Source organism: Brassica napus, chromosome C4, assembly GCF_020379485.1.
Source record: "Brassica napus cultivar Da-Ae chromosome C4, Da-Ae, whole genome shotgun sequence".
Lineage (NCBI taxonomy): Eukaryota > Viridiplantae > Streptophyta > Magnoliopsida > Brassicales > Brassicaceae > Brassica > Brassica napus.
In genome coordinates, this window is record NC_063447.1 from 39,358,446 (window position 1) to 39,381,196 (window position 22,751).

The 22,751-nt window shown below is 36.4% G+C and overlaps 6 protein-coding genes across 6 annotated transcripts; 5 read left to right on the plus strand and 1 right to left on the minus strand.

The window, feature by feature from the left end:
• The first annotated feature begins 1,301 nt into the window (after nt 1–1,301).
• Nucleotides 1,302–2,756, plus strand: LOC106390762 (uncharacterized protein At4g14342-like). Its single transcript, XM_013831292.3, has 4 exons — nt 1,302–1,461; nt 1,718–1,803; nt 1,896–2,019; nt 2,513–2,756. The coding sequence occupies exons 1-4, from the start codon at nt 1,456–1,458 to the stop codon at nt 2,558–2,560; spliced, it is 264 nt and encodes an 87-aa protein (XP_013686746.1). The 5' UTR covers nt 1,302–1,455; the 3' UTR covers nt 2,561–2,756.
• Nucleotides 2,757–8,095: 5,339 nt separating this feature from the next.
• On the plus strand, nt 8,096–11,719 carry LOC106390756 (casein kinase 1-like protein 11). Its single transcript, XM_013831286.3, has 14 exons — nt 8,096–8,857; nt 8,928–8,968; nt 9,100–9,169; nt 9,247–9,395; nt 9,475–9,570; nt 9,711–9,781; nt 9,894–9,955; nt 10,061–10,124; nt 10,199–10,283; nt 10,366–10,492; nt 10,588–10,661; nt 10,762–10,819; nt 10,964–11,100; nt 11,243–11,719. The coding sequence occupies exons 1-14, from the start codon at nt 8,761–8,763 to the stop codon at nt 11,429–11,431; spliced, it is 1,320 nt and encodes a 439-aa protein (XP_013686740.2). The 5' UTR covers nt 8,096–8,760; the 3' UTR covers nt 11,432–11,719.
• A 21-nt stretch (nt 11,720–11,740) lies between these two features.
• On the minus strand, nt 11,741–15,085 carry LOC106390754 (kinesin-like protein KIN-10A). The gene is made up of 6 exons (XM_013831283.3): nt 14,355–15,085; nt 14,096–14,251; nt 13,911–14,018; nt 13,715–13,825; nt 12,263–13,621; nt 11,741–12,185 (listed from the first exon to the last, which is right to left on the minus strand). Exons 1-6 carry the CDS (start codon nt 14,964–14,966, stop codon nt 11,895–11,897), a joined length of 2,637 nt encoding a protein of 878 aa, XP_013686737.1. The 5' UTR covers nt 14,967–15,085; the 3' UTR covers nt 11,741–11,894.
• Nucleotides 15,086–15,247: 162 nt separating this feature from the next.
• LOC106390760 (60S ribosomal protein L36a) lies at nt 15,248–16,460 on the plus strand. The gene is given in 6 exon segments (XM_013831290.3): nt 15,248–15,279; nt 15,281–15,322; nt 15,324–15,372; nt 15,852–16,031; nt 16,105–16,179; nt 16,263–16,460. Coding segments are annotated over 6 exon segments (438 nt in total). The 3' UTR covers nt 16,323–16,460.
• A 1,706-nt stretch (nt 16,461–18,166) lies between these two features.
• Nucleotides 18,167–18,803, plus strand: LOC106390758 (histone H3.2). The gene has a single exon (XM_013831288.3). The coding sequence runs from the start codon at nt 18,243–18,245 to the stop codon at nt 18,651–18,653; it is 411 nt and encodes a 136-aa protein (XP_013686742.1). The 5' UTR covers nt 18,167–18,242; the 3' UTR covers nt 18,654–18,803.
• A 242-nt stretch (nt 18,804–19,045) lies between these two features.
• LOC106393741 (agamous-like MADS-box protein AGL97) lies at nt 19,046–20,996 on the plus strand. The gene has a single exon (XM_013834411.3). The coding sequence runs from the start codon at nt 19,751–19,753 to the stop codon at nt 20,810–20,812; it is 1,062 nt and encodes a 353-aa protein (XP_013689865.1). The 5' UTR covers nt 19,046–19,750; the 3' UTR covers nt 20,813–20,996.
• Nucleotides 20,997–22,751: the final 1,755 nt, after the last annotated feature.

Here is a 22,751-nt window from a genome sequence, read left to right on the forward strand (position 1 = left end):
CGTTACTGATTGGTCCTACAGTGGATGTTTTAAAGGCTCACTGCTGGAAAATACGGTGCCCACCGAAATTAAAACATTTTCTATGGCAATTAATGACAGGATGCATTGCAGTGCGGAAGAATTTACAAGCAAGGGGGATTAAAGGAGATATATGTTGTGTAAGATGTGGAGCTGTGGAGGAATCATGTTTTTTTTGAATGTCCGCCAGCTCTTCAGGTTTGGGCTCTTTCGAAGATACCATCAAATCCAACTATTTTTCCAACAAATTCCCTCTTTACAAACATGGATTATCTATTCTGGAGAATTCTCCCGTCGATGGAAGATCATCAGTTTGCATGGATACTTTGGTACATTTGGAAAGCTAGGAATAATAAAGTTTTTAGTAATTTGGATATGGACCCTATGGATACGCTTAAACTGGCTGAAACAGAATCGATACTGTGGGCGGAAGCACAAATAGCAATCGATCAGAGGATGATAACATCAATAATAGATCCGATATTACCGTCGATACCAGGTAGATGGTGTTTTACAGATGGCTCATGGAAAGAGGGTGTTAGTTTCTCAGGACAAGGTTGGCTTAGTACTTTGGAAGGGTTTGATGGTTTGTTGGGGGCGAGAAATGTCAGGGCTAGTCTTTCGCCTCTTCATGCGGAAATAGAAGCGTTACTCTGGGCAATGGAATGCATGAGGAATTTACGTCAATTTCAGGTTACGTTTGCAACAGATTGTTCTCAATTGGTGAAGATGGTTCGGAACCAGAAGAATGGCCAGCTTTTGCAAATTATTTAGAAGACATCACGATCCTGAAGGAGAGCTTCATAAGAGCAGACTTTATCTATGTACCACGGACGCAAAATTCAAAGGCGGATAGTCTGGCACGCAGTGCTAGGAAGCAATCGTCTTTTGTCGTTCACATGGATTCGGCTCACCCGGTTTGGTTCACAGAGTCAACATGAGTCTGTAATGCTGATGACAAAAAAAAAAAAAAGTGTTACTGTTTAGGAAAATGCGTGTGTTTTAATTCTTATGCTTTCATCCAAAACATCAATTATTTTGGAACATGAAGTATATTTTGAGGCGAGTTTTCTAATTATTATTTTTTAAAAATAATTATGTTCCAAAAATGTAGTTTTGCAAATATCTTTAAATCCCATAAAATAATTTAATGAATATTATTTAGTGAAAATAGATTGGATTACAATTAATAGTTAGGACTAATGTGTAATAACACAAGATTTTTGAAGGAAAAAAATTAAAATCAATGGGCCAAAACATTAAGGTACAAACTGCAAACCAATAAACAAAAGGAAACATAAAATAACCAAGTCAATTAAGTTTTTTTTTGGAAAAAAATATTCACCTTCGCCTTTCAGTTTCTAATAGGATTTTGCTGGAGACTTTGAAGGAAGAGACTCCTTCGTTTCTTCGTCGGCTGCTACCAACTCTGAAACGATGCAGGTACGATTTCTGGATCGGAAACCCTAACTTTCACATCACTCTTAAGCCTCTCATCTCCTTATTATTAGCTTCATCTACTGTTACTTTCTTAAACATGGCTTCAAATGAAATCGCGAACAGCTTCCTTTAGCTTAAGGCTTTCGTTATGAGATCTTCTGAATATGTTTATGATTTGTTTATTCTATGGATATATCATATATCCAGACTTTCTTTGAATTCTAGATCTTGTTAAAAGATTGTTTTTTTTTTTGTGCAGGCAAGTGATAGATTTAACATCAATTCTCAGCTTGAGCATCTTCAAGCTAAATATGTTGGCACTGGTCATGCTGATTTGAGCAGATTGTGAGTTTCTTCAATCTTCGCTTTTGTTTTTTAAAGATTTTTTTTTTCTGGGTGTTCTGTAGAATCTAAAATGTTTTTTAAATTGTGGGCAGTGAGTGGGCTGTGAACATTCAGCGTGATAGCTATGCTTCATACATTGGCCACTACCCAATGCTTGCTTACTTTGCTATCGCTGAGAACGAGTCCATTGGACGCGAACGCTACAACTTCATGCAGGTTTGCTCCTTGTTGCTAGGAATCATATATCCCTAAAAGTTTTGTGTTTTATTTTGCTCATTTCCCTGTTTTCATTCTCTTAGTGATTCAATATTTGGATTTATGATTCTGTGGCCATTTTGATTAGGAATGTATCATTTGGTTTATCTCTTTCCTTTTCTTTTAGTTTGAAGACTTATTGATGTCGTACTTGTGTTGTCGTCGTGGTATTTTGATCAGAAATCATTATGTTTTATGGTCTCACTCGAAAATAATGGAAGACGAGATGCCTCGCAAGCATTTGGTTATGTGATAGTGAACTAGTATATATTTGTATATGGTTTTATTTTGGAATAATCATAAAGAGGTTAGCTTAATAACGTAGAAATGAAGAACAAATACTGATATAACAGACTCTTAGCATATGTTTGTTTCTCATAAGAACCATGTTTCCTCTTTTAAATACATAAAATAATCTTTGGAATAATTCAGGGATCTCTTTTGTGATTTGCAGAAAATGCTGTTACCGTGCGGCCTTCCTCCAGAGAAAGAAGACGATTAGGAGGATTTGATGTTCTGGCTTGTGTTGGAAATGTTTAGTTTGGATTCAGAGAGTGATAAAACTGTCAAATTTGGTGTTCTGTTATAATAACAGCACGTTGCTTGTCTTTTTAGCATAGATGATAAAGTCTCCAAAATAAATGGTTCGCCACCGGTTTTACAGGATGAAAGAAAAGTGAATGGGTTTCTTATGTCTATCTCTATGTTTGGCCCCCAACATTTATCGAACCGTACAAAAACACCTGTGTGGATTTAGAAGTAGACATCACACCTTTCTGGGGAATATATTGCATAATCGACCTTCTCTCCAAACCATGCAACAAAGGTTCTTAATTTCGTAATATGAACTTGAAAATATATGCTGGATACATTCACCTCTAGATTCAGAGCTTGGGCTGCGAAATTCATGTCTCATGTAGGACGAACTCAACTTATATAGCGTATGTCATCTACGATGTAGTTAACTCCCACTTTTATTTTGCCAAGAGAGTTGGATAAAACAAATTGAATCTTTCCGTGCAAACTTTCTCTGGTTTAGAAGTAATGATATAAAAGGGAACATGCTTAAATCGTCTGGTCAATATCTATGATATCCAAAAGGACAAAAGTCTGATATGTTTCTTGACGACGAAAATATGATTTTTTATTTTCTTAATGAATATGACATACTCTTTATTAGATACTCTTAAGATGAAATATTAAAGTCAAAAATACATCCACTTAATTCAATCACTCACATGATTTCTTCTTCTCTTTCCTTTCTCCCTCCGCGTCATCGACTCTCCAATCCCGAAACCCGACCTTCCGTTGAAGGTTTTCTTTGATTTTAATTCAAACTCAGCAGTATATTGAAGCCATTGTCGAGGATTAAGAAGTGTAATCTTCAACTTTAGGTACGTTATGGTTGTATTATTGAATCTTAACTTTTAATCCAACTTCCGTTGATATTGGGTTTCCGGTTTGTTAATTGGAATTGAAATCAATTTCATATAGATGTTAGTAATTAAGTACTTGAGCATTTGGGAACTGCGTTTAGTGGATCCATTAAAGAATTAGATTGATAGTTAGTCAAATACTGGGTGAAGTAAAAGAAATCGTTTCAATTTTGTTACGAAGACGAAGAGGAAGAAGAAGATGGTTGAACTAGTAGAACTTAGTATAACTCTGTGAAACTAAAATCGTCTGACTTGTAAAACTAAATATGACTATAACCGTACAACTGATATAACTTTGTTGGTAAAAATGTAAAACTTGGTATAAATTTGTTGGTAAAAATGTAAAACTTAGTATAATTTGGTATAACTTTATTGATGAAACTATATAACATGATAACTTTGATTGTTATCATTGCAATTTTTACAGGAGACGATGAGTTGTTCTACCACAAAGATACACTTTAACTAAAAAAGAAACTATTTAAAGACCAGAGATGATTATGAATGGATTCCAAATGATGGTTGATTATATCGTTAAGACATCATCAAGGGAGGGGATCACTTATTCAGTATTGGTTGATAGGATATGCATAAAAATGGCCATATATCCATGTAAGAAGATGATGAATTTGAGTTACACTCCATTGGTAGTAAGCTTAAGAGACAATCATATATCTTGGATGATGAAGATGTGTTTGTTTATCTAACATCACTGGATAAAGACCTGAGAAAAAAGTATTCTGCAAGTAAAGGATAGCACGGAACTGGAAATAATTCCAATGAGTGAGCAAATTTCAAGAATTGAGAAAGAAAGTTCATATGGCGGGAATTATAGTGAGCCTTCAAATTGATTACCCGAAGTTGAAGTCAATTCTGGTGCAGTCAGTCTATATACTGCCATCGAAGAAGAAGAACAACATCTCGAGTTGATTGAGCCGGTGGAAAAAGTAGAAATTCGAGATGGAGACGATGTGTGTATTGGTTTGGAAAACATGGAGAACATGGATATCCCTGTCGGTAGTCGTGCTATTTGTGAATATGTTGAGCTTCCACGTGTTGTAGAAGAAATTCGACGTGTAGTGGAATGGGGGGATGGTATGGGTATTGACACTGGTCATGAATTTTCAAGTAAAGAAGCGGTGAAAGATTTAGTTGACAAAGCATCACAAAAGAACTGCTTTTGGATTGTTGTTTTGAACTCTGATAAGTCTCGATATGTGGTGAAATGTCGAAGAGCAAAAGAAGATTGTCAATGGTAACTAAGAGCTATAAATGTTAGTAACTCTGATTTGTTCTCTATTAGAACATACATAAAGATGCATACACGCTCTCAGAACCCTTCAAGTTCAGAAAGGAAAGACACACCACAATTAGTTGCATCTATTCTTAATGATGATTATCCGGGACAAATGGAAACCCCAAATCCTAAAACTCTCATCACTCTTGTTTAAAGAAAAGCTGGTGTGGAATGATTTGAGAATAAAACACAAAGATGTTCATGATATGCGTGATAGTCCAAAGAAAACACAAAGATGTTCATCGATACGCTTCCAAACACGCTTAATGATCGGATCCGTAAGTTCACTAGTCGACAATAGACCAGCGTTTCACTACACCTAATAACTAGCTCATCAGGATTATATTCAGGTATGAACCTACTCTCGCAGTTGTCAATTCCTAAGATCAAGATTCTAGTTAGCTACTCTAGAATGCAAACAATAAGATATAATTATGTGAAGGATTTCAATTAATCACCTTAGCAGTTCAAAATCAATGATTTCTACTCATACTTGATTCAAGCAAGACACATAGATAAACTGAATGAATTGCATGATAGATTAGAGATAGAAAAACCGGAGTTCCAATACAATACTCTGAAGGAGTTCTTGAACCTTCTCTCCAAACCTTAAAAAGCTTTTAAGTATAAAATCTAATATGTCTCTCCCTCTGCATAAACATGACATAACATATATATTTTAGGTCAAAAATCGCCAGGGGAATTCTTGTAATTTTGTGAAAATTTTTGGGCCCAATTCTCGATCTTGATCTGGTAAGCCATTCACGCTCGAGTGTCGATCAGCATCAGGGGTGAGTGTCGACCGACACCTCCTCTGTTTCCTCTCATTTGCTCAGCTACGGGTCTTATTTACTTTAAGCTCTATTTAGCTCCATAATGTGCCAGAACGTACTTAAACATGTAAAGACTCTAAAATAGACTCCATACATAACATAAAGACTCTAAATAAAACATATACTTTGGCATAAAAAATGGTAAAATCCATAGTATATCAATATGGCTTTTTCATCTACAAAAGAAGTTCCATTATTTGGGATTGTTCAACGTATCTATTGTTTGTTCCCATCTTCAACTAGGAACTAGAAGATATTCAGAGAGAAGGTTAATGGCTTAACACTCAAACCATTAGCACAAACTCGATGGGAGAGTCGAAAAGATAGTGTGAAGACTACAATATTTCAGACTCCGCAAATACGAGAGGCTTTGTATTACTTGGCTGAAAGTAGTAATAATCCAATGCTAAAAATTCAAGCTAAGTCTCTTGTTGAGAGTGAATCACATGGAATTTGATTCTTTGAATTCTTATTTGGAATGATCATTTGGCACGAGCTTCTTTCTGATTTTAACATAATAAGCAAGATCCTACATCAGAGGATATGGATATGGATGTTGCTATTTCACAACTAAATGGGTTTGTGTCATTTCTGAAAGAATATAGAGAGACAAATTTTGAGCGACCAAAAGCTGAAGCTACACGAATTGCAAATGAGATGGAGATTTAAGCTACATTTTGTGTGAAGCCAAAGCGTTCTAGCAAAAGGAAAATACATTTTGATGAAGGTATCGAAAATATCGATGAAGTATGGTGTTAATTTGGGAGGAAGGATTTAGGGTGGACTACTTCATAAACATCATGGATCAAGCTATTGTTTATATTTAAAAAACTTTTTGAACAATTCCAAGTTATGAACTTTTTGAACAATTCCAAGTTATGATAAAACTTTTGAATTTTGTTTGACTTAAATAAGCTGAAATCAGTTAGTGATGAAGAGCTGATGGAATCTTGCGTTAGACATGGAGATTTTTTAAGGCATGGTGAACATTCAGATATAAACTGGGAAGATTTATGTTCAGAGCTTAAACTTCTAAGAATGACACTACCACCAAAAGTTAAAAGAGTTGCTGAGGTATTAAACTCTTTGAAAGGAATAGATCATTTTTTTTTCCAAATTCATAGATTTCTTATCGAATATTGTTGACAATTATGGTTTCTGTTGCCTCTGTTGACAGAAGTTTTTCTAAGTTGAAGTTGATAAAAAAAATTATATGCAATCTACTATGTCACAAGAGAGGTTGAATGGATTATCAATGATATCTATTGAAAAAGATATGGTTGATAAACTTGATTATGAAACGATTATGTACGACTTTGCTGGAAGAAAAGTTAGAAAATATGTTTTTTCACAAAAAAATAATTGTTATATTATAGTGTTTGTTATTCTTGAAATTTTTAATATTATTTTATGGGGGGAATATTTTTGAAAATGCTTTATGCCACCAAAATATACAGGACAACACTGAGAAGAAGCTAATAGGTGCTGATGAATAATGTTTTTAAACCTACCCGGACACTGAACCAGATTGTCGGATCACCGAGTTTATTGGATCGACGCGAACAAACCACGGATTAGTAAATAAATTTATTTTGTTAGATAGTAATAAAATAGCTATTAAAAATATATGTGATATTTTGTGTGCTTAAAAACATTTTTTAAAAACACTTAGTTTTAGTTTTGTTTATTTTTATCCTCCTTTGACATACAAAAAAATTAAAAATTAATTTAGACTATTTAACAAATTTTGTAACAAGTTAGGAGTTATGACATCTAGTAAAAAAGTAGCAACACTTAAAATTTATAAGTATTTAAATGTCTAATGCGTGAACAATAAAATTAAACTTTAAATCCAAAAATAAACGAAAGTAAAACATCAAATTGTAATATATTATTGATAACAAAAATAAATATAAAACAGATTCTAATAACATAGTTAAAGAAGTCTAAGAAAAAATAAGTAAAAAATACAGTAGAACTTCTATAAATTAATAACGTTGAGACTTTGAAATTTTATTAATTTATAGAGATATTTAATTTACAAAAGTTTTCTTATTTAGATTTCTTATTTTAAGATATATTTATTCTAAAATAAGAAAAATATTTGATTTTACTGTATAGACATTAATTGTTACGTTTTGAAATTTGACATTTATATTAGTTTGAATATATTATTCAGTGTATATAATATATATTGCATAGAACTTAAACGTGGATTTAGATATAATATTACTAAATTTCATCAAAAATATGTTAAGTGTTAAAGTTTGTATACATATAAAATATTAATTTATAATTTTAATGGGACCATATATTTACATATAATTTTCAAAAAATTATTATCTTATTATTTTATCGATTTTGTCAAATTTTGAACCGGTTCAAGTTGGAACCGACGAAATTTATTAATTTATAGATATTATTAATTTATCAAGTATTAATTTATAGAGGTTCCAATGTATATACTGGTTCAACTAATGGTTCAACCAGTAGTTTGGTTCTGAGTTTTAATGGTTTTTCGTGGGTTTTGTTATATTTTAAATAATGATTTTTTCCTAAAATCCAAATCGAATTATGCATCGGGTCAGCGGGTTTACCGATTCAACAGCGGATCCGGATCGATTTTCGAAACAGTGGATGAAACTGTACGAGTATATCATTTTAACTGTTGCGCCAACGAATAATTAGAGAAGAAGAGAAAATATTTGGGTTGGTGACTGTTTTCTAAAGTTTCATTTTTAACGTGGCCCAACAAAAACAAAGATAGTCTCTGATTGGTGGAACATGATTATACAATACTCCCCATATGGCTCGGTACTTTTTCAGTTCTCCTATTCTCAGATTATTCCTTCTATTTTCTTCCCACACTATTGACTCTCCCCAAAACCAAAACTTTTTCCTCAGAACTCAGATCCGAATCCTACTAAATTCCCTTTCCTTTCAAATTCTTTTGCTATATTCCTCTTCTTGCTTCCTATCCTATCCTTTTTCTCCTGGAGCTAAAGAAGAAAACACTCTCTTCTCTTTCTTGCAACTTTCACCATCAAAACCAGCTTCAACCACTGTTGCTTGGGGGTGGGTTCTCTTCTAATTTCACCACTAGAATCAGCTTTGCGAAAGTCGTGATTTTGAATCGATGGAACGGAATCAGAAGAAGATGGATCACGTCATCGGCGGAAAGTTTAAGTTGGGTAGGAAACTCGGTAGCGGATCGTTCGGTGAACTTTATTTAGGTATGACATTTCTGCTTTGCTTTTTTTACTTCTTTGTTTACGTGTTTTAATTTTGATCTTTTATTTTTAGGGATCAATATTCAGACTGGAGAAGAAGTCGCAGTTAAGCTGGTAACACTTACCACTTTAAATTTTAGTTTCCTCATTCAAAATTGAATAACGGATCCTCTCTGTTTTAGTCTTTTGTGAATTGATTTTTGCTACATTTCTGTTTTAAAAATTGCTTCTCTTTTGACACACAGGAGCCTGTGAAGACGAGGCATCCTCAACTGCAGTATGAGTCGAAGATATATATGCATCTCCAAGGAGGAAGTGAGTTTGGTTTCTTCTAGGATACTTGTTTATAAGTTCCAAACCCCCCACTCTCACTCTGCCGTTGTGAATATTAGCTGGTGTTCCCCATCTCAAATGGTTCGGAGTCGAGGGTGACTACAGTTGCATGGTTATCGACCTTCTTGGCCCCAGCTTGGAGGACTTATTCAATTACTGCATTCGAAAGTTTACTTTGAAATCTGTTTTAATGCTTGCAGATCAGTTGGTAAGTTACTGAGTATTATGAATTATGATATGCCCTTTTACGTTATGACTTATGCTAATCTGTTCCTTTATGGATGCAGATATGCAGAGTTGAGTACATGCATTCCCGGGGTTTTCTTCACCGCGATATTAAACCAGACAACTTTTTGATGGGTCTTGGGCGCAAAGCAAACCAGGTAATCCTACTTTTGCATCATGAGTTTGTTGTATGGCTCTGAAGGTGTGTCCTTAAGCATAATATATCTTGGTCTGATTCTTAGGATAGGACTAGTGCTAAAGCTGTCTGGTTAATCAAATTAATTTTGAACCTCCTCAGGTTTATATCATCGATTATGGCCTTGCTAAAAAATACAAGGATCTTCAGACACAAAAACATATACCATACAGGTGAGATCTGCAAATTCTTATGCCTCTTATAATGTCTAGCTAATTCCAGGACCTGTGTTTGATGCTTTCCTTCTTCCGGCTTGCTTTACTAGTGTTCATTGTAAATTGACAGAGAAAACAAGAATCTAACAGGAACTGCACGGTATGCAAGTGTCAACACGCACCTTGGGATTGGTAAGAACTGCTTTCATCTAATAACATCCGTGGCTTTCTTGTCTGAAGCATTTGAAAACTCTTTCTTCTTTGCTGACGCAACGCATTTTGTATGCATACTTACAGAGCAAAGTAGAAGAGATGATCTGGAGTCACTTGGTTATGTGTTGATGTATTTTCTACGAGGAAGGTAATGAAACTTTCTTATAACTTAATTAAAAAAATTAAACCTTAAACTTGAGCTCATGCCTCCTTGTGCCTCAGTCTTCCGTGGCAAGGTTTAAAAGGTGGTACAAAGAAGCAGAAGTATGACAAGATTAGTGAAAAGAAGATGCTTACTCCTGTAGAGGTACACCATTGATATAATGTTTTCAAATATCCTATAGATTTTGACTTAGCTTGGTTTTACTCTTTCTTTTTTCTTTTTGGAGATTCTGTGCAAGTCACATCCATCAGAGTTCACCTCGTATTTCCATTACTGTCGATCACTGAGATTTGAGGACAAACCAGATTATTCATATCTGAGAAGACTTTTCAGAGACCTTTTCATTCGTGAAGGTGAGAAATGAATCTTCTTGCTGTGTTTCTTGGAGCTTCGTGGAACTTATACATAGCTCTTTTGTTTGTTTTGATGAAATGAACTATGCTTGTAGGTTACCAGCTGGACTACTTGTTTGATTGGACAACCTTGAAATATCCTCAGACTGGCTCTACTTCGAGACCAAGGGTTAGTTCTATTACTGATTTCAAGTGTTGTGGAGATCCAAATTTTCCATAACAAATCCAAAATCTTATCCTGCTGTTGTTTTGTCTATCGTTCACAACAGCTGACTCCCTTGGACCCTCCTCCAGGACCACCTGCAGAAATATCTGAAAAACCTACAGGTACATTGTTCTCTGTCTTTATATATGTTGTGGGGTTAAATTAAAAGAGATATATTGAAACATGTCTGTCTTGGAAGAATTTTGAATTTAATATGACAAACACTCTGAAAGAATGATCCAGAACTGAGAACTTGATTACCTCAGTGGGACAGGACCTCAGAGGAAGATTTTCAGGGGCAATTGAGGCATTCACCAGACGAAATGTTTCAAGCCAAGGAGCTCATGGTGACCGCTCTAGACAAAGATCTTCTGATGATGTACCCTCTTCTTCCAAAGAAGTGGTTAGTTTTTGTTGCTCCTTCTTTCGCTGGCTGTAAATCTATCATCTCCAGTTTCTCTCTACTTAGAGCGATCCAAAGTAAGATTCCCCAAAGAAAACGTGAGAAAGTTTGTAAGTTGTGAATTCATGGGCTTCACTTGCAGCACGAGTCTGATAGAAACCCTTCTTCAAAGAGAGGTGTGATGTCAATCGAGAACCGCTCAAGCCGATTATTTTCAAGTGGATCACGGCTGGCCACAACTCAACAGAACTATGAGTCTAAGCCATCATCTGCATCTGGAATTAGAAGCTTTGAGCTCCTTACCATCGGCTCTGCGAAGAACAAGAAATGAAGATAGGGACGAAGAAGTTGTTAAGAATGAAAGGACATGTAAATGTTTCGGGATTCGCATCCTGTGTACAAAGATGAGAGGGATTGAAAGAGATGCCTAATCTGCCTCTCCCTCGCATTGTTTGTGTTGAAGAAAAATTTTTCATATCCTTAAAAGTGTAATTTGTAATGGCTACAGGTTTTTGCTTTTCTGTTTTCTAAAACTTCATAGTAGAGATGAAAATATGAAACCTACCTTGTTGAAATTTGAACTATAATATGGAATCATTTTGAAGTTGTCAAACATTAATGACAAATGTTGTACACTAGATTAAGGCAATGCTCTGCTTCTGCCGAAATAGAATATATGTGATGAAGATGTGGACGTAGTACATATATAAGTTCTTTTCCAACACTGAAAACAAGACAAAGGTTACATCTCTCTAAGGCTGCCTTTGAACAAACAAAAGAAATAGACATAGCGGCTAATGTCTGCGAAGAGTGATGAAAGGAGTGGAGCTGAGATGAGCTGCTATGGGTGATGAAAGTTCATCAACTTGGTGCTTCTGTGTCACTTTTGAGATGGGCGTAGTAAATTGCATCTTGTTTTCTATGGGAGTTAGTGGAAGTGGACTCGCTTGTGTAAGACTTCGAAGTTGAGATGAGCTCTTTCCCGGTCTCAGTGTAGCCAGGTAAGCGTGTCCGTTACAGAAAGGCAGACTCGTGGCTTCAACTGTTGATTCTTTCTCCTTTGCCACTTGAGCTCCACATGGTTCCTTCAAAACATTGAACTGCATTTAGAACAACCAGCATATAACAAACAGATAAATGAAAAGCGTTTTGAACTTGTTACCCCGAGCTTGAGAAACGTGAAAGCTTGGTTATCAGATCCAAGGTAGATCTCAATAAGCTTCCTCAAGTCAGCCAGTGTTGCGTCCTTCGCAACTCTTAGTGTTGTTATGAGCTGCTTCCGAGGGTTATCAGTAGTAGTTGCTTCCCACTTAACGTAGATATCTATCTGTCCGTTGTTACCTTCGTCAACTGAGATATTGTTTTCCTTTGCGTCTTCTACTGCTAGTAGAGCTTCGCCCTTATTCGTCACAGGAAGCAGCAACTGATCATTCTTGGCTTGAGGAACATCCTCTTGGCCAGTGTGTTGAGACATCTCTCTCTGATTGCCACAAAGGGTGAATATGTTTTGAATTCTCATCTTTCTAGACATTGCTGATTCTTTGTCGTCTGTGATGTTGAAGCTATTCTCTTCACCACCCATACCTCCAAAGTTCAAACTAGGCACTGGTGTTGTTGTTATCGAGCAGATGCTTTTGTCCTCGATTATCACTTTCTCCTCATCTTCTTCGACCTCCTCTTCTTCAAAGACAGTGCTCAGGCATACACGGTCAGGGTACATTTGATTGCAAGACATACTCTCAGAAGGCTTTGGTTGCAAGACATCAGACAAATTGCTACTGATAGTGTTGCTTGGTTGGTATGAAACAGCAGATTGACCCCAGACTTGCTTGACTGGTTCTGGATCACCCATGTCAAGATCCATCGACTTCACCATATCATCATCGGAGTAGAGACCCCTGAGTCTCTTGGCAAACCCACTGGTTTCATCCACTGACTTCACCGCATCTCCTCCATCCCTTGAGCGCCTGAACTCAACCTCAATTTCCTCCAACCTTCTTCTCATCATCTCCAGTTCTTCCTGCTGCTGCACTATCCTTTCTTCCATCCTCCTTCTCTCCATCTCAACAAACTCCTCGGCCATTCTTCTGCATTCCTCAAGTTTCTTCTCAAGTTCCGCTTTCAGAAGCTGTGTTCTCTCGTTTACTTTCTCTTTGATCGCCTCTTCATTGGTAGCACACGCTTCCTTCTGTATTAAAAGAGATCGCAAAGCAGCAACTTCCTCTTCCTTCTTCTTCAGCTGCTTTTGTGCATCGTTCCTTTCTTTCTCTTGCTGTTTCTTCTCAGACTGGAGTTTAGAAATAAACTCATCCATCGCTGCTATTCTTGTTCCCAAAATCACAGCAGAAGAAGAAGACTCATCACCCCCATTCTTATCCTTGTTCGGAGTATGTGACCCACGAACTATGCACTTTGCTTTTGCCCCATACTCTAGAGTGCAAAGAGTCTTGTGCATTTCCTTTGGATCCGGGCTCGCACATAGAATCATTAGAATCTTTGACTTGTCATCTTCAAAAGAGTCCTGCATCAAGAAAACAGAAACAAGACTTAAATATCTTATAGCAGCCACAGAGAACACCTTCCAGATGATACAACAATAGAACAAGAAGTTCACCTGAAGCAGCATAGTGAGCTTGCTGTCTCTAAAGGGCACGTGAGAGTCTCCATTTGCTATAGATTCCACAACTCGCTTTAGTGCAATATTTCCCTGGTTGATCTTAGCAGTCTAATATTAAATAAAGATACAGGTCAGTTATACTTTTATCAGAATCAGAATATATTGAGAGAGGCTAGAGAAAAGCAAACATTACTTGCATCTTTGCTTCAAATCCAGTCTGCCCAGCCTGGTCTATATTCTCAGAACCAGCCATGTCAACAAGCATCAACCTTCCCCCAACAGTAGGCACATCAAGTATGATCTAAACATATAAACAATCACTTTATATAAGTTGTTAACAAACAGAAACGTAAACATGCTTCAGTCATTAAAACAAACCATGCAGTGACTCCGGGAACTTCTTTCATTGCAGAGTGTGCTTTTAACAATCCTCCGTTTCTCCACTTTGACAATCTCTTTAGAGATTTTTCCAGCTTCTGTCCCTGAAATAAAGGTTGCGTTTTTGGCCTTCTTCCCCATTACTTCAAGCCTGACCTGTCAAAAACAACAAAGCCCAAGATTTTAACATTATGAACACAAAGATCCTGAGATACAACTACAGTTAGTGAACAGCTACAAAGAAAGGAAGAAAGGTTACCTTAGTGCTTCCTCCTTTGGGCCAACCAATCCCTAAGTTGTTGCTACTATTAGTGGAAAGAAGATCATAAATCTCCTCGTTATAAACCTCAAGAACAGAGACCTGAACAAAGGTAACACCATCTTGATCCGAATCTCCCAGAATATCCCTCAAAGATCGATACACAATCCCAGGCTCCTTCCCGCAACCAAACATGGTATGGCTCTTCCCAGCACCGGTGGGTCCATACATCATGATTGTACATTTATTACCAACCCTCACGCCTTTAATCCTCTCCTCTATAAACTTCTTGTAAAAAGATTCGATGCCTTCTTGCTCCGAGAAAGAAACCCCGTCGAGGGTGAAGTCTCTGTACCCGACTTCGGCTCTGACCCGGACCGTTTGGTTGTCTGGGTTGACCTGCAAGATCGAAGCTGGTTTCTCCTTGCGGTCGGGGTAGTCTCGGATCCGGCCGACGACTTCGACTGGATGCTCCGGTGGGAGATGATGGTCTTTGGAGGAGTCTGGGTTTGGGGTTTTCGGGTGGAAATTGAGTCGTTGTTTGGTTTGTGGGGTTCTGATTAAGGTGAATTGCGTTTGATTCGATCTCGCGGAGGACGGCGTCGGAGCCATGTTACAAAAAAGTTTCAAGATTTGAGAAGGTTCAATTTTCGGATCTCAGAGATTGAGAGAGAGAGAGTGAAATGGGGATTTAGGGTTTGAGATTCTCGAGGTTTCAAGTTTGAACTAAAGAAACATAACCGTTGTAAACTTTAACGGCTAGTTTTTGGTCACGTGCCAGCGAAAGTATATAATATTATTTATTTTTCTCGGCTCTTGAAAAGAAAGAAGTGAGATAATGGGCTTATAGTTGGTTAGATAACTGGGCTTTAATATTAATAGAGGCCCAATGTATGTTTGACAAGGCACTAGGGTTTCACGAGGTTCTCTTATAAACTTTGTTCTTCTAGATTGTTTGTGTTTTTTTTGGGCAGCGGAGGACGACGACGGCGGGAGCTTTCACCGAAGAGCGAAAATGGTGAGACTCTCTTTTCTTCTTTCTTCCCTGTTGAGTTTCTCATAGTTTAGGAGGACACCTGGTGTTTTGTAGAGCTCTGTTTGATCCCGGGGACACTTAGAGAAAGAGTTTTTAAGAAAAGGAAACTATTGTTTATAGATATGTTGTTTGATTTTATCTTTTTCCTTGATCGGTTTGTTTCTGATTCTTCCTCTACATTCGTGAATTAGAGTTTAATTCGTAGTTTAGAAAATGATCACATCACCAATAGTAAGAGGCCACTATCAGTCTTAATAAATTGAGTAGTCTAGTGTATTAGCAACCATTTCTGTTTGAGATTTTATTATTTATTGCTATATCAAGTATGTTCTGATGATTACTGTGAGTAGCAGACGTTTGAATAGTGATCTTATGATTCCTATCAATATGTATGTTGTTGAAAACTGTTTTCACTGCGGAAGTTAACTCAAAGTTGTTGTTGTTGTATGGTGAATTGGTAGGTGAACATTCCCAAGACTAAGAAGACTTACTGCAAGAACAAGGAATGTAAGAAGCATACCTTACACAAGGTGACCCAGTACAAGAAGGGTAAAGACAGTCTTGCTGCCCAGGGTAAACGTCGTTATGACCGCAAGCAATCCGGTTACGGTGGTCAGACCAAGCCCGTCTTCCACAAGAAGGTAACCAAAACCCCATCGCTAAGAATCAAATGATCGGTTAATTCGTATGTGCTCATTTTTTTTTTTGGAACAGGCCAAGACAACCAAGAAGATTGTCTTGAGGCTCCAGTGCCAAACATGCAAGCATTTCTCTCAGCACTCAATTAAGGTAATGAGACATTTTATAGTTATTTTGGTTACACTCTTTTGAGTCTTGAGATGTGTTTCTTACATTTGTATGGGTTTTTGCAGAGGTGCAAGCACTTTGAGATTGGTGGAGACAAGAAGGGAAAAGGAACATCTCTCTTTTAAGTTATTTCCTCTTATCTACTCTCTTTCTGTTGGTACTGTCTTGCTTCGATACTTGAATACACTTTGAATCTTCCAGAAATGCTTATGGTGTTCAATTTAGATGACTTTGTCGTATGAAGTATCTTTTAGTTCCGTGAACCTTTCTTTCTACACGCGTTCGATGTTTTAATTTTCACGATATCTTATTATTACAAACAAACCATCTAAGTAGAGAAATTGTTTACTCTTGTACCGATTTTGCAAAGTTAAATTCATTTTTGCAGCAAAACTTTAGATTGATATGCACCCTGTTGATTTGCCAGAAGAAACGTCAACCGAACTTCTTGTATATTCGTACACATTACTGATGAACATTAATGATTGGCGTTGATAAGAACCAAATCTCATTAGCATCAGGCAAGTTTTCAGCTAACTGCAATCAACCTTTCACAAACAAGAGATACCGGGTATCTGGTGGGACTTTGGTTTCATTGATATTCATTCTAAAATTCCTGGAATAGCTTTTTCAACGGAAGAGAATATTAGTAAAAGTTTTAACTTGCTATATATATCCAAAAGATTTTCCCTGAACAACTTAGTTGGAAACGAACGAAGTAACAAAGTACTTCACAATGTTTACGGGGATGGCAAACAAAAGCAGAGAAGGGAGAGCAAGAGAATGATGTTAGCTCGAATACGAATTCAACACAATAATGAGCTTGCGAGACATTCTTTCATTGCTTGCTCCACTTGTGGAAGCTTACAGAAGTTTTGTGTTGAATGCTTATTTAGTTTCAACAATTAATAGTGTGGTTGATGTAGCTTGGCTCCAAGGGTCCAATACTAACTCAGTATCAGGCTCGAGGTGGCTTCTGGAATTTGTTCCCACTAATAAATCCTACCTAAGCAGCTGATTGTCAAATTTTCTTGGGGCACTGCCACAATTAAGCTCATAGCCTCTTATTGTCTGTTGGAGTTGTTCATTGGTTTATCTGAGCATATTAACATTAGAACTGATCTGTGTTCAGAGTGCCGGCTTAAAACTATATTGGATCCATGGACACATTTTTTTTAATGTATTATAATTGGTTAAACATAATATTTTGGACCCTTGTTCTAAAAAACAAACATAAAATATTGACCATTTTTATCACTAAATTTAGTTAATTTTAAGATGGACCCATGGCATATGCCATGTTTGCCACCCCTTAGAGCCGGCACTGTGTGTTCATCGAGTTACCTGAAATCACTCAAGTCTGTATTCTATTCTATGATGACATTTTTGATGATATTAAGATCGAAAGACATGAAGGAAATCTAAAACATTTTTTCATAGTTTCTTCTTCCAAAACTTTTCGACTCACAAGAGGGGTCAGACACCCAAGCCATCGAGTCCTATACGTATCCTCCATCTTTTCAAATAAGCTTCAAGCATTGGCATTTGACAACAATGTATCACATTCGATTCTCTTGATGCACAAAAAGTAGTATAACCTATTACTTTTTTTTTTTTTTGTTGTTGTATACCATCTATTACTTCTTGTTTACTGATGAATCAAAACTCTTTTACCTATATTTTTGAAATTCGTTCATGCCGAACATTTTCAAAGTGGCGCAACGAACTTTTTTAGTAAAAAGTCGCGCGAAAGATGTCTTGGTCTGAAAAAAAAATGATTTTAGTATTAGTACATCACACGGATAGGTCAAATCTCAAATGGGCGATAGGAGTGTTTTAATTGGTTGATAAATGGAACCACGCGGATTGATGGCATCATGAAATCTTAACCGTCGATAGTACTTTAATCCAACGGACAAGAAAATAGATTTTCCTCCGGAATAAATTTATTTTTTTATAAAAGCAAACACATCTTCGTCGTAACTCTTCACATACAAACCTTCCCATTCTCTAGATTGTTCGTAGCGACTCTGTTTGATTTCGAAATGGCTCGTACCAAGCAAACCGCAAGGAAATCCACCGGCGGCAAAGCCCCAAGAAAGCAGCTGGCAACGAAAGCAGCCAGAAAATCCGCTCCGGCGACCGGCGGCGTGAAGAAGCCACACAGATTCCGTCCAGGAACGGTGGCCTTGAGAGAGATCAGGAAGTACCAGAAGAGCACTGAGCTTCTGATCCGTAAGCTTCCTTTCCAGCGTCTGGTTCGTGAGATCGCTCAGGATTTCAAGACGGATCTAAGGTTTCAGAGCAGCGCAGTGGCGGCTCTACAGGAAGCAGCCGAGGCTTACCTTGTTGGGTTATTTGAGGACACCAATCTCTGTGCGATTCATGCGAAGAGAGTCACTATCATGCCTAAGGATATCCAGCTGGCTAGGAGAATCCGTGGTGAAAGAGCTTGAAGAGTTATGCGATCTGCTTCTCGGTTTTAACTTTCATGTGTTAGTTAATGCGTCGTTTATGTCTAGCCTTTGTTAAAAGAGAGTCCCTGAAGGTGTTCGACGAAATATCCCAACGAGCATATCTCTTGTTTAATAAAAACTTATTTGATACGTTTCCTGTTATCGTTGCTCGTTAGATCACATATAGCATCTCTCCCAGGGCATCGGCCTTATGAATAAATCATCAAAGTATATACCTCGATGGAAGAAAACGACCTGCACGATTTACAAACCAGTTAAAGAGGTTTTAAACTATTGATTCGGTTTGTAATTAGACTCTGGTAATTTTGAAACTCGGGAAAAATGAAAACTAAAAGCTATAAATTGGTTTAACAAAACCAGCTAACTGAATTTGTACCATAATCTACACTGTCGTTGATGAAGCTTTGATCAAAGGGTCCTCCAGCATTCTCGTTACCTCCTCAAGTGTTTTTTTTTTCTCATAAACAAGGTAACTTCTAACCATTCTGATTCCCTTTTAGTATTTACAAGCTTGCAGGTTGGTCTAATTGGGAAACCTGGAAACACTACTTGTAGTCTGAACATATTGAGTTCAGGTGGTCTTGTATTCTATGTGACGTAAAGAATAGCAACAAACTAGTGCGAGTAGACAAATTACTCCGTTCTCTAAATTGAAAAACGGCACCACTTTGACCTACACGGTCGGTTTACGTTGAGTTCGATTTAAGATATTACAAAACCGGTTAAGAGGTTTTCTTCTTGAATAGGTTTGGAATTGGATCACCAGTAAACCGGCATCGGCTTAGACTCTACTAATAACGCGGGGAAAAAAAAGAAAACAAAAGGCTATAATTGGTTTAACTAAACCGGATCGCCGACATTTAGTAAGATTTTCCATTTTTTTTGGACAACAGAATCGAAATAAGATTTTTCTTATTTTATTACCGTTTACGTAGAATCCAATCCATCACTAATTTGTTGACTTATATATATATATACTGAGAGAGAGATCAGAGTCCACCGATCACTTTGCTTTGTCCACACGCTAAACAAAACAAAAAAATCACTTTGCTGAGTCTATTTTTTCACGAACGAGAATGGTGAAAGGCACAAAGAGGAAAGCTACGATGGAGAAGATCACGAAACGCGAATCTGCGGCAACGACTTTCACGAAACGAAGCTTCGGTCTCCATAGCAAAGTCTCACAGCTCTGTCTTCTCACCGGCGCACAGATCGCCGTGTTGGCAACACCTCCTTCTGCCAACTCCAACGTAAGCTTCTTCTCCTTCGGTCACTCTTCGGTTGACTCCATCGTTAACGCTTTTCTCACGGGAGAGAGACCTGCTGTCCGAGAAGAAATAGATGATCACGAGGAGGACCTTGGGATTTGTCTCGCAAGAAAAGAGTTAGGGTTGCCTCAGTGGTTGGAGGACGATTCTCTTCTCAAATCTAAGAATCCCCAAGAACTGTCCCATGCCATCAACTCCATGTCTAGGTTGTTGTCAAAAATCAATGAGTTGCGTGCTCAAGACGCAGAGGCAGAGCCTCCTCTGAAGAAACAGAAGAAGAAGAACGAAGAGACAACGCAGAAAACAGAACCCACGGTGCAACAAACCCTAGTTCTCCCGTCCGGTTCCAGTGACAAAACCCTAGATTACAACAACAATAATGTTATGAGAGATGAGGAGCTTGATCAGATCATGTCTACTTGTGATAGTTTTGGTCTTCCACACAACAACAACAATAACTCCTTGGAGGAGATTGATTTTGATCAACTAATTGATCTGGATTTAGATTTTGATTTCGATTCTGACAATAACGAGGCGATGAAGATGACAGAGCCCTTGGATCAACCTCTCATTCTCCCATCCGATATTTGTGGCGCTCCAGACAACAACAACAACAACACCTATTCAACTGGAGAGATGAGCTTAGATTACGGGATTGATACCAGTTCAGTCTTCGTTGATGATTCTCTTTTGGAGTCTGCAATGAACTGCGTTGCTTCTGTTGATGGCTTTGTGGAGACTATTTCTACTCAAGAGCAGCTTCAGGAGACTACTATTGCTTTGAACTCTGTAGCTTGTGATGATGCCTCCTCTGCTTTCAATGAAGATGACATCAACTTCTCTGATTTTCTCACTCAGTTTCTGCAATAACAACAGTATATGGTTTATTAGTTAACTTCTTTGTATACTTACTTTTTTTATTGTGTTTCACACTGATGTATGTAACAAATGAAGGGTCTTGTTTGATCTCTCATCAGTTTTCCATATCGGTAGGGAATTGATCAGACTCAAACAGCTCACCTTCAGTTTTGGATTAATGGTAAGACTGTGTTCTGTGTTATATTTTTTGCAGTGCATACGTTATTCCAATCCACAAATAGTTTCTAACAGCTTAGTATCTTAAGATTCAAACTTGGAACACCTAATCAAACAAACACTAAACGCCAACCAAACGAAAGAAAAAAGTCTGAATCATAAGTTACGAAAGCTCCTACAATAACCAAACTTGCAAGTGATGATGATTGTGATCCGTTTTCCAGTGTGTGATTGTGTCTGGTCGATGATAGATATTAAGGTGATGATTGTTTCAGTAGTTTTTAGTTTTAGTTTTTGGTTTTTAGATTTTAGTTTCTAGTTTTTAGATTTTGGTTTTTGGTTTTTAGCTTTTACTTTTGGTTTTTGATTTTTAGATTTTGATTTTGATTTTGATTTTTGGTTTTGCTGTATTTTCTTATTTTCAAAAATTAATCAATATATTACTTTAAAGTAATACAACAAAATAACAATAAATATTTAGATTTTACAATTAAAATTTATCAAAATATTGTGATTATTATTTTAAAATTAAATACTATAACATATTTAAATTATTATATTTTTATGAAAAATATAATATATATAAATTATGAAAAAATAAAAATATTAAATTTCGAAACTACTTAGAAATTTTTCTTATATAAATTATTTTAATTTTTAAAACTTCAAAAGCAATAGTTTTTCTTATATAAATATTATAAATTATACAAAAATTAAGTACATAGAATTTTGAAACTAATTATAAATTTCTTATATAAATTATTTATATTTTCTTAAAGTTGAATGGTAATTTTTATATTTCAGTATTATACAACACATTTTATTAATAAAACATATTATGTTTTTATAATTTTTTTTATTTTTAATGTGACTAATAATTATTAAAATAATTCAATTGTTTTAGTTATAGAAACTAATAACTAAGTTTTAAAATTAAATATATTATTTATAAAATATATAAATTTATTTACAGATATGAAACACAAATTAAAATATTTCACATTATTGTTTAAATGATATCTAATGTACAAAATATTTTATGATACTTTTATTTTTATGAAAATATTAATTATTAATGAATTAAAATGTAGTAGTCTCTACAAAAAAAATCAAAATTCGTTTTTCTTCATAAAAGCTCACAAAAGTTGGTTTTTCTTCATAAATTGGTTAAACTTTTCAAAAACTAGTTTTTCTAAATTTTAGGGAATCTATTTATTGAAAATCTTGATTGACAACTCAAATGGTTTTTACAAAAACAAAAACAAAAACCAAAAACTTAATTGGATGAAAAATGGTTTGTGGCTTGGTTGCTGAGTTGGCAAGAACAAAGAAGATTCTGTGGGATGGTTGCCGCTTTAGTACGTTTATCATGATCTCTTCCAGTCTCTCTTGAAGATCCATCTGGCTCCCTTGTGCTATTATATTGTTGGACTGATGTAAGTATCAACACGTTGCTGCTTGAACTTTGAGGATCCTCCACTTTTATGTCTTGGTTCTTTGAATAAAAATCTAATTCAGGTTCAACTCACTTTCTTTGAAGACTATGCGACTTGTTTCTGACTCTCTTTTGGTAATCGATATGTCCTTCCCTACGGATTGTAATCAACAAAGCTACTCACATAGTGGTTACTTAGCGTTGAAAAAAAAAACTTGGGACTTAGCTCTCGGTTTATGTTCCAATATTTCTTTTCATCCTTTTTTAATTTTCGTTTAGAACTATCTTCTGACTCTATTGTGATCTTTGTCAGCTTCTGGTTTCGGAAAGAAAGTGCTC